This window comes from Chelonia mydas, chromosome 9 (assembly GCF_015237465.2).
Source record: "Chelonia mydas isolate rCheMyd1 chromosome 9, rCheMyd1.pri.v2, whole genome shotgun sequence".
NCBI lineage: Eukaryota > Metazoa > Chordata > Testudines > Cheloniidae > Chelonia > Chelonia mydas.
Window position 1 is genome coordinate 9,621,941 of NC_057855.1, and position 13,857 is coordinate 9,635,797.

Below are 13,857 nucleotides of genomic sequence, written 5' to 3' on the forward strand. Positions count from 1 at the left end.
TTTTTCTAAAAACAGGTTGTAAAAGGTATCACTGCTAGAATTATTTGCACAAATTACAAATGGAACTTGGACAAGTGTATATCATTTCATGTTCCTTACGTGATTTTTATGTGAACTAACCACATACTATAACAATAGATGACAATCTACTATTTACTTGGTATATTTCTCAAGCAGGCTGTCCTGTGCTCTTCACAGTCACCATAATAAATTAACATTGTGTAGCTTTTTCTTGTCACAGAAAGAGTTGCTACTAGATGCGCATCAGGATATTCAAGACCTTTCGGCAATTCTTCCTACAGTTACTCTTAGGGTGGTGGTGTTACAGCAATCCTTAAGAGGCTAGTGGGATTAGTTTATATGAAAAGATTTACAGAATGAAAAGTGGCACATGTATGTCATAACCCACTTTCATTCCAGAAAAAGAGGATGGAAGTTAAGGAAAAGACTATAAGCTCAGTAAGAGTAAAAAAAAAAATCTTAACAGTGAAATCTACAATATTTAACTGTGGATCGGCAACAGACTTTCAAGAGAAAGAGAGAATGCCTCTTCCTTAGAAGCATTTAAAGCTAGACTGGACAAAGTATAATTCTGCACTGGCAGTGGAAGTGTGGGGTTGAGTATAGTCTAGGGGTCAAACTTTCATTAGTATCCAGCAACTCCTATTTAGATATCTTAATGAAGTTTTGAAAATTTGGCTATTTAACCGAGGTGCCTACATTTTACAATTCAAGAGCTCAGCTCCCATATATGCCCCCACTTATGGGTGCTGAGCACTTCTGAGAATCTGGCTGAAGATAATCTTTTCCATTTCTATAACAGCTTGGCAATTTAGTGCCTTAAGGACAATTCCTCAGGTGTGTACAGAGGAGGAAACAAGTTGAAAATAAAACAGAAAGCAGGAATTTAAAAATCTGGGGTTACCAGTTCACGTGTTGCAACAGCAGAAGGAACAGCAAAACTATTATGTTTGGAATGCAAACCTCCATTAATCCATACTGATTTTGAATAGATAGCCTTCTTAATGGATACAGATAGCAGAGGTCCCAGTAGGACCTTTCAAAAAGGATTAGAAAAGAAACCAAGTAAAAACCCCCTTGTGAAGAAAGTTTGTAACATTTTGTTAGTTTAGTAATGAAACGAGGAAAGTAAGAGAAATGAGATACAAACCAAGATACCCCAGGAATGGGCTTTTGCATCCTGAACGATGCCTTACAAAAGACTTCCCGATAAAAAATGATTAAAGGATTGTTAGAGTTCTTTTTAAACGGCAAAATCAACCTCTCTTATTCATGCAGAATATAACAGAATGGTCTAGAATGAAAATGAAGGATTTGAAGAAATGACTGCAGAAATAAGATTTTCATTCTTCTCTTGTTACTCTTCTTTTTATTGTCTTTCATTTTTGTATATGGGCAAGATTAAGGTGCAATTTAGGAAATCAATATAATCAGCACTGAAAATTAAGCACTTTTTGATAAGAGGTGGAAGACAATCTAAAGCAGCATGTAATTATATCCAAATCTAAATCTTAATAACTTTGCTATTTATATATTGCAAAAAAGTAGAGAGACGGATTAGTAAAATGGGCTGAAGTCTTATTTGATAAAGTATTATTCTATTAGTGAAACATAAAACTAAATGATTTTTAAATTTTTGGATTCTTTTCACCAGACGTTGGGTAAGGCCCCCTTTCAACATGGTGATTCAAGAAAAACAGACATATGGAAAGAAAACATTGGTGTGACTAACCAATGTAAAATTAAAGTTCAATGTGTAGTAATAGAAGAAATGGTGGCAAAACTTTAGCTACCAATATAGAGAGAATAGCTTCAATTCTGTGTCAACAGACGTTTAATAGTGTCTTAAGTAACGACTGGAGATAATTAAGAGAACAACACTTTATGGGGGTCTAGATTCTAATGTGCCATATAACAGACACAAGCTATTGATATTTAAGATATTGTCTTCAGAAGTGAATGGTCTTACATTTTAGATTCCACTGAAATTCTGACATATAACATGCAACTGCAAGTGTGTTTAAAAATGATTGGAAGATTGATGTATTGTTATTTTCAGGTGTAAAAATGGCTAAAGTTTAGCAGTTTAAAAGTACAAGTACAGACTAACCCTACATACAGTAGAATACTTTATTAAGAACACAAACTTAGTAATTTATATCAAGTGAAAGTTCTGAAAAAGGTCAGGTACCTATGCCAACATGCGCTTCTTGTATCATGCTTACATCATTAGCCCCATCACCAATGGCTAAGGTTATAGGTTTCTCTGGAGATGTTTTTAACAGTCGTACTACCTGGAGGGAGGAGAAAAAAGAAAGGAGGGGAGGGGAGGTTTCAAGATTAGTTTTTCAGGTTATAAATCTGTCACTAATTCATGAGCAGCTTAAATAAATGCACCCATTAGTGAACCCCAGGGATAAGCATGCTTGGATAAGAGTATCTCCAGCATGTCACATAAGTGGACATGTCACAAATTCATAACTCTACTGGAAAAACCTCTTGCTTTTGAACAACTTTTAAGGTATGTCTACATTGCAATCAAATATGTGAATACAGCTTGGGTAGGCATACCTGTGTGAGCTTTAATCCAGCAGTGAAGACCTGGTGACACGTGCTTCAGCACAGGCTGTATAAGCTGCTTGTAGCTCTGGGTACACACTTGAGTTGCTACACTGTTCATGCTGACATCTTCACTGCTATTTTAAGCTGTGCTGTCTATATTAAAGCTAACCAAGGCATGCCTACCTGAGCTGCAATCACACACCTTCAACTGCAGTGTGGACATACTCTGAAATCAGAAATTACACATGCCTCCAGGCTATTACACATAACCGTCACCCCACATAACCATCTGCTCTTTTACAACTATTAACCTAACCAAAATACTGAATTTTACTTCTCATGCAAGTAGGGAGTGGGAGCAACAGATAGACAGTACCTTCAAAGGTTACCTACAGAGTTAACTCTCTTAAAAGTTTTCATGGGGACTATGAAACCAGACTCATTCATCCATCAGATCATCCTGTGTATACAAAATACAGGCAAACGAAAAAAAGCCTGAATGCTAAAAAACTTGAAATATAAGAAAAGACAAAAGACGGGGAAAAAAACCACAACTGTATCCTGGAGTTGAACTGTATGACATAAATCCCACACAGCATAAGAAAAGCATATTTTCAATATGGGTGGGAAAAGAATATAGCACAATTTTCCCATATTAATTCACAGGCTACCGACTAAAAAACTACAATACAAAAACATATCTACTATAAAATGGGTATTTTATCACATAAAAAGACATACAAAATAACTAGGATGAACACAGACATTCCATACCTACTGAACAAAGGGAAAATTGAAAATGCAACCAGGGAATAATCCAAAATTTGAATCCCCTGATAATACTGTCTCAAGATCATGCAGAGTAGGTTATGGAGAAAACTTATCTGGTGGTTTGTACAGATTTAAGGAGAGATTAATTTCTCTGAATTTAGCTTCATATAATTTGACAGGACTGAATGATATTCCCTCAGCTCTTAAAGCTTAATTACAATACACTTCATCTCTCTGAAAATACAGTATTAACTAAAAAGAAAAGGAGTACTAGTGGCACCTTAGAGACTAACCAATTTATTTGAGCATAAGCTTTCGTGAGCTACAGCTTACTTCATCGGATGCATTCAGTGGAAAATACAGTGAGGAGATTTATATACACACAGAACATGAAAAAATGGGTGTTATCATACATACTGTAAGGAGAGTGATCACTTAAGATGAGCTATTACCAACAGGAGAGCGGGTGGGTGGGGGGGAAAACCTTTTGTAGTGATAATCAAGGTGGGCCATTTCCAGCAGTTAACAGGAACATCCGATCTCCTCACTGTATTTTCCACTGAATGCATCCGATGAAGTGAGCTGTAGCTCACGAAATCTTATGCTCAAATAAATTGGTTAGTCTCTAAGGTGCCACTAGTACTACTTTTCTTTTTGCGCATACAGACTAACACGGCTGCTACTCTGAAACCTACAGTATTAACTGGATTCCTTTTCTCGGAGACTATATAGCTGAAGGGAAGTATCCACCAAACAATCACCAGATCATAAAAGGGGCCAGAAATAATCCAAGGATGTTTCTTATAACTCAGAAAATCCTGGAGACTTCCCAAACTTCTTACAACAAACAGGAGAGCATAGGAATACCTGAATAGGTGGTAAACGGCCACAGACATGATCAACACTGCTCAAAATGAAGGCAATAACATATGGCCTGCCCTACATTCCTTTGTATGTGATCTTTTTCATTAGTATCAAGTTGAGTAGCAGGGGGTATATACTAAAAAAGTCATCCAAAAGACGTGTGTGTGTGTGTGTGTGTGTGTGTGTGTGTGTGTGTGTGTGTGTGTGTGTGTGTGTGTGTGTGTGTGTGTGTGTGTATATATATATATATATATATATATATATATATATATATATATATATATATTCTTAAGTGGAAAAGCTAATAGAAAAGGATTAACAAACTCCTCCTTTCCCCGTAATTTAGGAGAGAAGTGACTCCTGAAAAGGTCTCTTTTGTAGATGAAGCACCTCTTGATCTTCAGTTTGCTCCAACTGGACTGCTCTACCATTAAGGATTGCAATAGAAAAGGAAGGGGGTGCTAAACTGCTGCTTTGTTTGCACCAGTGGAGGCAGAGAGAATCTAGTGTAAGGATAAAGGGTGTGACCAAGCCCTCTAGACAAGCTTGAACTGCCTTTGGTTTGTGCAGGAGGAGAGGTGCAGCCCCAATGTCTTTGATTGCAAGGCTAGAACCTAGAAAGGTACTAGTAATGTAACAGGAGACACAGGAAACCTGGAAGGGAATGCTAAAACTTTTGTGAGATACTCCACAGACTCAACCATGAGGAGTACAGCTAAGGGAAGTACACAAATGTACAGATGTCTGCCCAGATTACTTAAGTACAGTGCAATAAAGGAATTGCTACTATAATCAAATATGTATTTTAGCACAGACAATGGAAAGGATGTGCTGTGCCAGAAGAACATACCATTGCTATAAGAAAATCTTGCACCCTTCTCACGTACTAGAAGGGATGCAAGAAAGGATAAGTTCATATAAGAAACATCCCTTAAAAGGACAGACAGATAACCACCAATATGATCTGAGAAAATCAAAGAGTCGTCAGGAATGTCAATTAAGAATGACACTAACAAAAATAGTTCCTCCTTTTTCAAAGCAAAATAAGTCTACTGGTAGTGAGTGGTCCCAGTTTAGTTACTGGGCAGGACAACTGCAGAACAGGTAAAATGGAGAAATGCTATTGTATCTCTGGATGCAAGAATTATGTGCATTCCTGAGAACAGCGGTCCTCGAAAACCGTTGCTGCACACAGAAAAAAACACATTCTGAACAGAAACCCTCTAACCAGTGCTAGGAATACTCCTACTTGAGGAGCATTCCTTGGTACAGACACATTGCCAATAAGAAACAATGAATGATTAATTTCCTGTAGGGGAGAAAGAGTGCTCTAGCTTAGGGGTTTCTCAAACTTCATTGCACTGTGACCCCTTTCTGACAACAAAAATTACTGCACAACCCCACAAGGGGGGGACCGAAGCCTGAGCCTGTCCAAGCCCCACCACCCTGGGCAGGGGGGCCAAAGCCCAGGGGCTTCAGCCCCAGGCAGGGGGCCTGTAACCTGAGCCCCACCATGCAGGGCTGAAGCCCTTGGGCTTCCGCCCCAGTTACTGGGGCTCAGGCTTCAGATTCAGCCCAGGGTCCCAGCAAGTCTAATGCCAGCCCTGGGGACCCCATTAAAATGGGACTGTAACCCACTTTGGGGTCCCGACCAACAGTTTGAGAACTGCTGCTTTAGCTCAAAGGGAAAAACCTCACAAACACAATTACAGATGTTCTGAGCCTTCAAGTTGTTAGATGTGGAGACAGAAGCCTTTTCAGAAAATATCTCCCGGCGGAAAATCATACAACTCCCTGATGTATCAATATGCACTCAGGGCAAAAGAAAGCAGAGGAATGGCATGATGAATGAAGGAATATAACCTTAAAGGCCTAGAGTAAGCTGCCACAAAACATGTTTATCCTCATCCTGTACTCATTTCAGAGTAATCTGACTAGTTTCGATGGCTAAGGCAAGTCAGTTCCATCAGAAGATACTTTAACATAGGTTGTGATAAGATGCAGGAAATAAGGAAGTTCTACTTGCAGGAGAAGATAGGAACTAGAGGATGTAAAAAAATGTTCTTGTTGGCTGCCACCTACCTTCTTTGGTAGCCAAGAATAAGTACCTCACAGATACAAAAGCTACTAAACAGGTATTGACCCCAAACTGGAAGATAGCTATGCTTTGAAGATGCAGGCTGGCAACAAAAATTTCAAGTCAAGCAAATATGTAATATGACTACCATCATCAGGCCAGTGAATAATCTCAGCCAGCGGGGAATCGTATCATCAAGAAACAAACCTCTCCTGAGATTTCAGAAACTTAAATAGAAGAACCCCACTGATTTCAGTGGACATTGGAACAGGTCCATAATTAATTGTTTTGATTTCCATGTATCCTTTAATAGGTACAATGTTACACAACATCCAGAAACTAGTTCCACATTGGAAAGGTGTCTGATGCTCTCTAGGCAACGGTTTTTCCTTACATTATATACCCATTTTCAGTCCCATTACGTTAAGCAGAATAATAATCTCTCTCAGGAGCAACAGGTCTATCATGATGGTTAGCCATGCTCCCATTTACTCAAAGGAATTCTTGAGAGGATCATTTACAAGCCAAGGCCAAACATGACATTTCACCCATGACAGTAATTTTGGAAACATCTGGATTTCTGGGCTGGATAGTGGTAATAAGTTACCAGTACTTCTGCAACCACTTTCTTCTATAGAGTCTGAACAGAATCATAGAAGGTTCAAACTTCATTCATGTGCCTGATAGGAACAAGCCAGCCAGAGATGCCACTACCCACTGTTGTAGGATATCCAGCAGCTTATTAAAACTGTGCTGAACAAAATTCAATGAAGACCTAAATATGAGTAGACGTGAAATCAGGACAGTTTCAGAGAAAAAAAGAAAGAGTCTGAAGGCACATTACCACTAGAGATCTTATTCTTTCAGAAGCTAGGCCTCATTTCCCCCCACAAACACAAACTTCCATATCTTTTACGCCTTTTAACAATTGCAGATGTACTTTCTTCATAAAGCTTCTTCAATTTAATCCAAGAAGAGTTCTCCATTTAGCTACTGAGGTGAGATGGAAATGATTTCCTTGAAGGAGTCTCAACCGTATTACTGGTTAATAGAACTGGCCTCTCTTCCTGTCAGCAGTAACTGAGAAAGTCTTATGTCTTTACTAAAATAGCATTGAAGAGCTGAGATACTCAAAACACTAGTAATTACAAGTATTGCAGGTGTCACAGTCACTTCGATATCCTACAAACACTTCACAGAAAACAAAAAACACAAGAAAAGAAAATTTGTAAGAAGACTGTTTCTAGAATGTTTTCCTTTTGTCTTTTGTTGAAATATCCGAAATGAGCAAAACCCAGTGCATTATGCTGCTACATGAATTCTAGTGAATAGTAACCTGTAGTGGCTCCTTGTCCAAATTTAGCTGGGACATTAATTTGATCACGCTTAATTGTCCATGTACTCATTAATTAGGGATACTAGCAACGGCATCCCCCACTGCTCTGCTGTGGCTGCCAGGCTGTTCACATAAGTCCTACTACTTTGAAACCACCTACTGGAATATGTCCTGTACAGTATGTAGCACTAGAACAGCTGCTGCACATGGATCCTTACTAAGAAGTATTTTGTTAAATTAACTGATGTGAATGGTACACAGATTTAGAAATTAAATTTTACACATAGATTTCATGTTCTCCTTTTTCACTGTGATACAGCTGCCCAAATGACAGAACCACCACTGACACAGACTTAATAGGTAAATAATAACGATGATGCTGTTAGATGACCAAACTGCTAAGCCAATGCTTGAGAACCAAACCTTTATTATGCAATATGTCTCTGGTTTCAGGTATACTAACTATTCTTCTGAGAAGAAGTTCACAATACTTAACTTCATAATAAGCTCTGGAATGCAGGATGTCATCATAATCAATGCAATATAGTTTACAAATTTAAACATTCTTATATTTGAAAACAACCATTAATATTGCATATTGACTTACCTTGGCTTTTTGCAGGGGTGCCATGCGACAACACAGCACTGCAGAACAATTTCTACAAACTTCCATGAACAGTTTTTCATGTTCCCTGAGTGCAAGAGAGAGGCTGGTCCCATCCACAACCAGCCCATGCTGGATTACATGATCATCCTTTATTCTATTCAGAAAAAAGAGATCATTATTATATTGAAAACAACATTGTATGTTAATTTAGTTACAGTAAGCAAGTACTATATTCACAACAAATAATCACACAAGTTGAGAAAAAGAGGGTCTCTTAGACTTTCAGAAGCAACAGCTTTATTAGTGTCAGAGTAAGTTTATATATTAGGCATGTAAATAAACGAAAATGACTAATTGTTATAAAACTTGAGAAATAAAAAATAAATAATCCAGAGTTAGTAACATCATTCAGATGTCCACATATGGTACTTTACCTCCTGGCTAGCTGCCTCAGCTGCTCTGCACATGTACTGTCTGATTTGTGTTGTACAAGTTCAAGGATGTTCATGGTCCTATGGAAGTGTCCACATGATAAACTCACACTAACAGCTGTTTCATGCTTATCTCCAGTAAGCACCCACACTTTGATACCAGCCAGTCTGAGTGCCTCTATAGTTTCTTGGACTTTATCTTGGAGTCTGAAAATAGAGAACATCTTCACTAACTGGTAGAACACACTACAAAGAAACAGTCCACATTATGATTGGGTTTAATATTTAAATATAACAAAGCGTGTGATAAAAAGGTGCACAAAATCACATTTGAAATAGGCAGTTATGATATGGTAGGATATTTAACCTGTAAATTGGCTTATCTGGATGCAACAAGGGTTTTCCTAACACTATTCACAAATGTATTCAGCCATTTTCATTTCCACCCAGTCTAATCAAGACCTCAGGAAAGTACAATCTAAAGTTTACCTCTACTAAGTGAAATGACTTCAAACTTGCAGCAGTAAAGCCTTTTAAGCTGAGATCTTCTGTATATATTTAAAAAAATCTTTTATAAGAAAAGTTTTAGTTTCCGATATTCAGTATCTTTTTCTACTTTTCTTTTACTTTTAGCAATATTTCCATAAAATACATGAAAAACCTTTTAGAGTTCTATCTGCACCCTGAAATTATAATCTTACACAAATCACAGTACTTTATTCAGCAATCTTTTGTTAAAGAGATGATGACCTCAAATTGGGAATCATCAGAATTTATCTTGAGACTAATTAAAACAGTTTTTAAAAAATACAGCATAAAAGTAGAAGGGCCTCAAGAGTATTTACTTTTCAGGTTTTTCCCAGGAGGCATCTAGAAGCCTTACCATACATTTAAGTCAGTCTGACTGTGAATGCACTTTACAAGGTAGACATTTGAAAACCTGTCTGTAAAGCACATAGCACACTATTGGAACTACGAAGTCTCACGTTGCAAAACATGTTTAGTACATTTAAGACTTCATTGAGTGTATGTGTGCATTTATTTAAGTGAAGATAAGTAGCCATCTATTACTTCATGGTTTGTCGGGACAATTTTACAAAGAAGGGTGCACCATCATGGAATTATAAAACAGAAGCTTGCTTTGTTTTTTGTAGAGAAATCAGCAGAAGGCCCAAAACATACTTGTCCTCTACTCCTGTAGCCCCAAGTAATTCCAGATCCTTTTCTATGAAGTTGAATACATCTGCCAGTCGTTCTTCTCGTTGCTGTAAGGCAGTTCTAGCCTCATGAAGGCGTCTGTCTATTTCCTGATATTCCTCAGCTGTGAATCTTCTATAGGCTACACATAAAGTTCTTAACCCTTTCTGCAACCAAACAAGATGTCATATGTTTTCAGGGATAATAATGTTCATAAAATGATTTAAAAGCATATGAAAGGCAGTACAATATTTATATCCTATAAAAATACACATAATGGACACCTTAAAAAACTGACCAGTTGCTTTAGATAAGGCAGATTACTACTACCAAGCTAAAATTTGGTTAAGTGCCAAAAATGCGCTCAGCACCATACAAGACATTGAGGGAAGGAAACATAATGGAAAGCCTGGAAGAGGCAGAAGGAATGTATTTGACTTTAAAAGCACCAGCAGGTCAAATGTTGACTAGTGACAGAGCACTCACAGGTATTAGAAAATTGTACATGCATTTTGAGTTGCGGTAGTACAGTGTGATGGTAACAAAAGCGTTCAGCTAAGGAAAAGCTGTCATTGGAAAGAATAGGCTAGAGATTCCTAATTCCTAATTGTCAGTTTCGCAGCCAGTGCTATATGATAGTTCAGTATCCTTGAGGAGTCTAGAAGGACTCAGACTGTGGTCTATTTTGAGGATTTGGGAACAAATTCCCCCAACAGACGATCTCAGTGTGGTTGGAAGCTTTTCTAAGCATTTCCTGTTGCTTGCAAACATAACCTCTACCTTGCTTGGGTATAGCTTCAGTCAAATCTTCCTCACCTAGATCCTTGGAGAGATGGGGGCAAGGATGACATTGGCATAAAAATGTTAATAATAGAGCTCAGTGTCACCTGCAAATTGCTGGCATTTGAACTCATGGAATCTTAGAATTTCTCCCCATGTAAGTGCCTCTCCACTCTTGACTAGTCCCCCTAAATCAGTGTTCTTTCCTGCACGGCCCGCGAGCCAGTGGTGGCTCCCGTGGACCCTAAGAGAAGTTCACTGTCAATCGTGCTCTCCGATGGTAGCGAGGCTGCAGCTAAGGCAGGCTCCCTGACTGCCCCAGCCCCACGCCGCTCCCAGAAGTGGCAAGCATGCCCCCCACAGCCCTAGGGTTAAGGGGAGGAGCAGAGGTCTCTGCACGCTGCTCCTGCCTGCAAGCACCGTCCCCACGGCTCCCATTGGCCAGGAACAGGGAACTGTGGCCAATGGAAGTTGTTGGAGTCGTGCTTGCAGAGAGGGACAGCGCGCAGGGCCACAGGTGCACGTTGGTCCCTTACTTTGGGCAGCCCCGGCCCCAAGCCGCTCCTGGAAGTGCTGTTCCCCGGGGCAGGTTCTGAATAGCTCTTCCACCACCCAACCTGCAGCCTCCCGGAGCCAGCCGCCCATGCCCCCTCCTGCACCGCAAGCCCCTGCCCCAGCCCTGAGCCCCCTCCTGCACCGCAAGCCCCTGCCCCAGCCCTGAGCCCCTTTCCAGAGCCCGCACCCCATGCCCCCTCCTGGAGCCGAACATTCTGCCCCAGGCTGGAGTCTCCTCCTGCACCCAAACTCCCTCCCAGAGTTTGCACCCCTCACCCCCTCCTGCACCCCAAGCCCCTGCCCCAGCCCTGAGCCTCCTCCAAGAGCCAGCCCCCCACACCCCCTCCTGCACTCCAAGCAATATTACCAATAACTGTAATATTACCATATCAACCAACAAAGAGTGTTCAACCGTCTGTGTCGGACATGCGTTCAACCATCTGTGTCAGGCTGATGTGGCTCTCATGTTGAAGGTTTTTTCCCAAAATTGCCCCCACTTCAAAAACAGTGAAGAGCACTGCCCTAAATTATGTTTCCTTGAACATTTTTCCTAGTTTAAACCTACCTAGGGCCTTAAAGCTGTATAAACATCTTAAATTAATCTAAAGCCTTCGATAGAGTGGTTTAATCTGTTCAAGACTAAGGCTTTTGGTTGGTTTAAGCCACTAATGCAGCTTTAAGACCCTAGATATTGTAATTGGAAGGAACAAAAAGAGCTGACCAGAGATTCAAGGGGATCGGTTAAAAGACAGCAGCCAGAAAAGGACTGAATGGGTTCCCAACTGGCTTAAGTAACAGTGACTTCTTAGGATGCAATTGCCAAATTTAAATCTGAATGAGTTTTAAACTATAAATCAATTTTTTTTTGTTTTACAAGTTACACTGAGTTATCAATCAAACCAATTAGAAGACATACTCATTTGTTCTGATTTGGTGGCGTCAGGTTCAGATCTCGCAGAGGCAGTGCCACATACATACAATACCCCTTCCACATAACAGAGGCCCACGGTTCTTTCGTACACGTCCACTGTGTTTTCTGAGCACTAGCACGAGCAACCAAGATCTATTAGTTGGTTCAGATCTTGAACATTTTGACTTACCAAAGCAAATTCATCTACGTGAATCCTTGTTTTGTCTATTTCTCCCCCTCTACTGTGAGGAAGAATGGAAGATTCTGCTCCTTTTGTGAATAAGAGCTTTTCTCCTAAGAAAAAACAGAGTAAAAATTGAGCATATGCACCATTTAGCAGTTTACAAATTACAACTTTGAGCAAGATCTGGCTGCTTACCAGAGGGACTCTCTACGATGACACTCATTCGTCTACGATTTGGATCAAACTCCAAAACATGAAGTAATTTAAACCTGGGGAGACAGAGGGGAAAGGAAAGCAGCTTTTCTTAGAAACAAATGCCAGTAGGAAACAGTTAAATACAAGTTATAAAAATGTCTCCCAAACCCCTATTCTGCTCCAGACATTCTATAAGAACTATACTATGTACAAATGGGGACTATTATCCATGCTTTCTCACCTCCTATTTTTCAGCAGTGGTGTATTGGTAGCCTCTGTCTGGCAAAAGTTAGATTATCAGGGTTGGAAGGGACCTCAGAAGATCATCTAGTCCAACCCCCCTGCTGAAAGCAGGACCAATTCCCAATTTTTGCACCAGATTCCTAAACGGGTCCTTCAAGGATTGAACTCACAACCCTGGGTTTAGCAGGCCAATGCTCAAACTACTGAGCTATCCCTCCCCGCCATGTTCTTTTTCCCAATGGAAATCTTTGTTTACTGAATACTAGCTTTGGGTCTGGAAATTACTTTTAGCTGCTAGCTTGCTGCCTTATCTTGTATTAACTTAAGGGGTAACATTTGGAAAAGTGCTAAGTCAGTTAGGAACCTAAGGCCCATTTACTTTCAATAAGATTTATGATCCTAAGTGTCTAAGTCACTTTTGAAAATGTTATTTAAGAGCTCTGAAGGAAGTTAAGAGGTTTGAAAACTTTGACTTCAGTCATGTTATTACTAAGATAGATCAGACCAAGAAAAAAAAATCTGCAAATATCCATATATTCTCAACTGCTTGCTGAAAAATTTGAGACATGATCAAAATGCACATGTATGACAGTTGCCATCTTCATATATACACACCCACACACCTTCCATTGTTACATGCATTTAATTCTCATTAAAAAATACTGAATACTACCATTTCAAGGACATCATATGCAAAGGTTTCAGAAAAAGGGAGTTATGGGGAAAGCAAGAGGAACAAAATATTCTGTGCTTTCCAGCTAGGAAGGGTAAAGATAATATAAAGTACAATATTATACAAATCCACATGAAATAATGTTCTGTCCTTTGAGAACCACAATAAATGTGATATGAAAGAAATACCTTTCTGGTTTTCCAAGGCTTTTCACTTCCATACCTTCCCCATTAGTTCCAGTAAATACAACACCAACTCTAAAATGTGCAGAAAAACAACAAAAAACAAAAAAAAACCAGGTTTGCCTGCTATTTTCATTAACATGAGAATCTGTGGAAGAGCCATTTTTTAAATAATGCAAAAATATTACATATTCTGAAAAAAGATCTTATTTCCAGAAAATTAAAAATACTCTTTACTTCTATGCCTCTTTTGTAGTAAAGATGATGCA

General features: G+C 39.3%; 1 protein-coding gene across 6 annotated transcripts in view; it reads right to left on the reverse strand.

Moving 5' to 3' along the window:
• ATP11B (ATPase phospholipid transporting 11B (putative)) overlaps positions 1-13,857 on the reverse strand; it is a 113,961-nt gene that overhangs the window by 37,379 nt on the left and 62,725 nt on the right. For all 6 annotated transcript variants that reach the window (XM_037909508.2, XM_037909507.2, XM_043522901.1 and 3 more), the window contains exons 15-21: positions 13,595-13,663; positions 12,491-12,564; positions 12,302-12,405; positions 9,852-10,033; positions 8,673-8,876; positions 8,239-8,392; positions 2,213-2,315 (exon numbers count right to left, since the gene is read on the reverse strand). In XM_037909508.2, the coding sequence (XP_037765436.1) occupies positions 2,213-2,315; positions 8,239-8,392; positions 8,673-8,876; positions 9,852-10,033; positions 12,302-12,405; positions 12,491-12,564; positions 13,595-13,663 (890 nt within the window). The remainder of the gene's footprint in view (positions 1-2,212; positions 2,316-8,238; positions 8,393-8,672; positions 8,877-9,851; positions 10,034-12,301; positions 12,406-12,490; positions 12,565-13,594; positions 13,664-13,857) is intronic.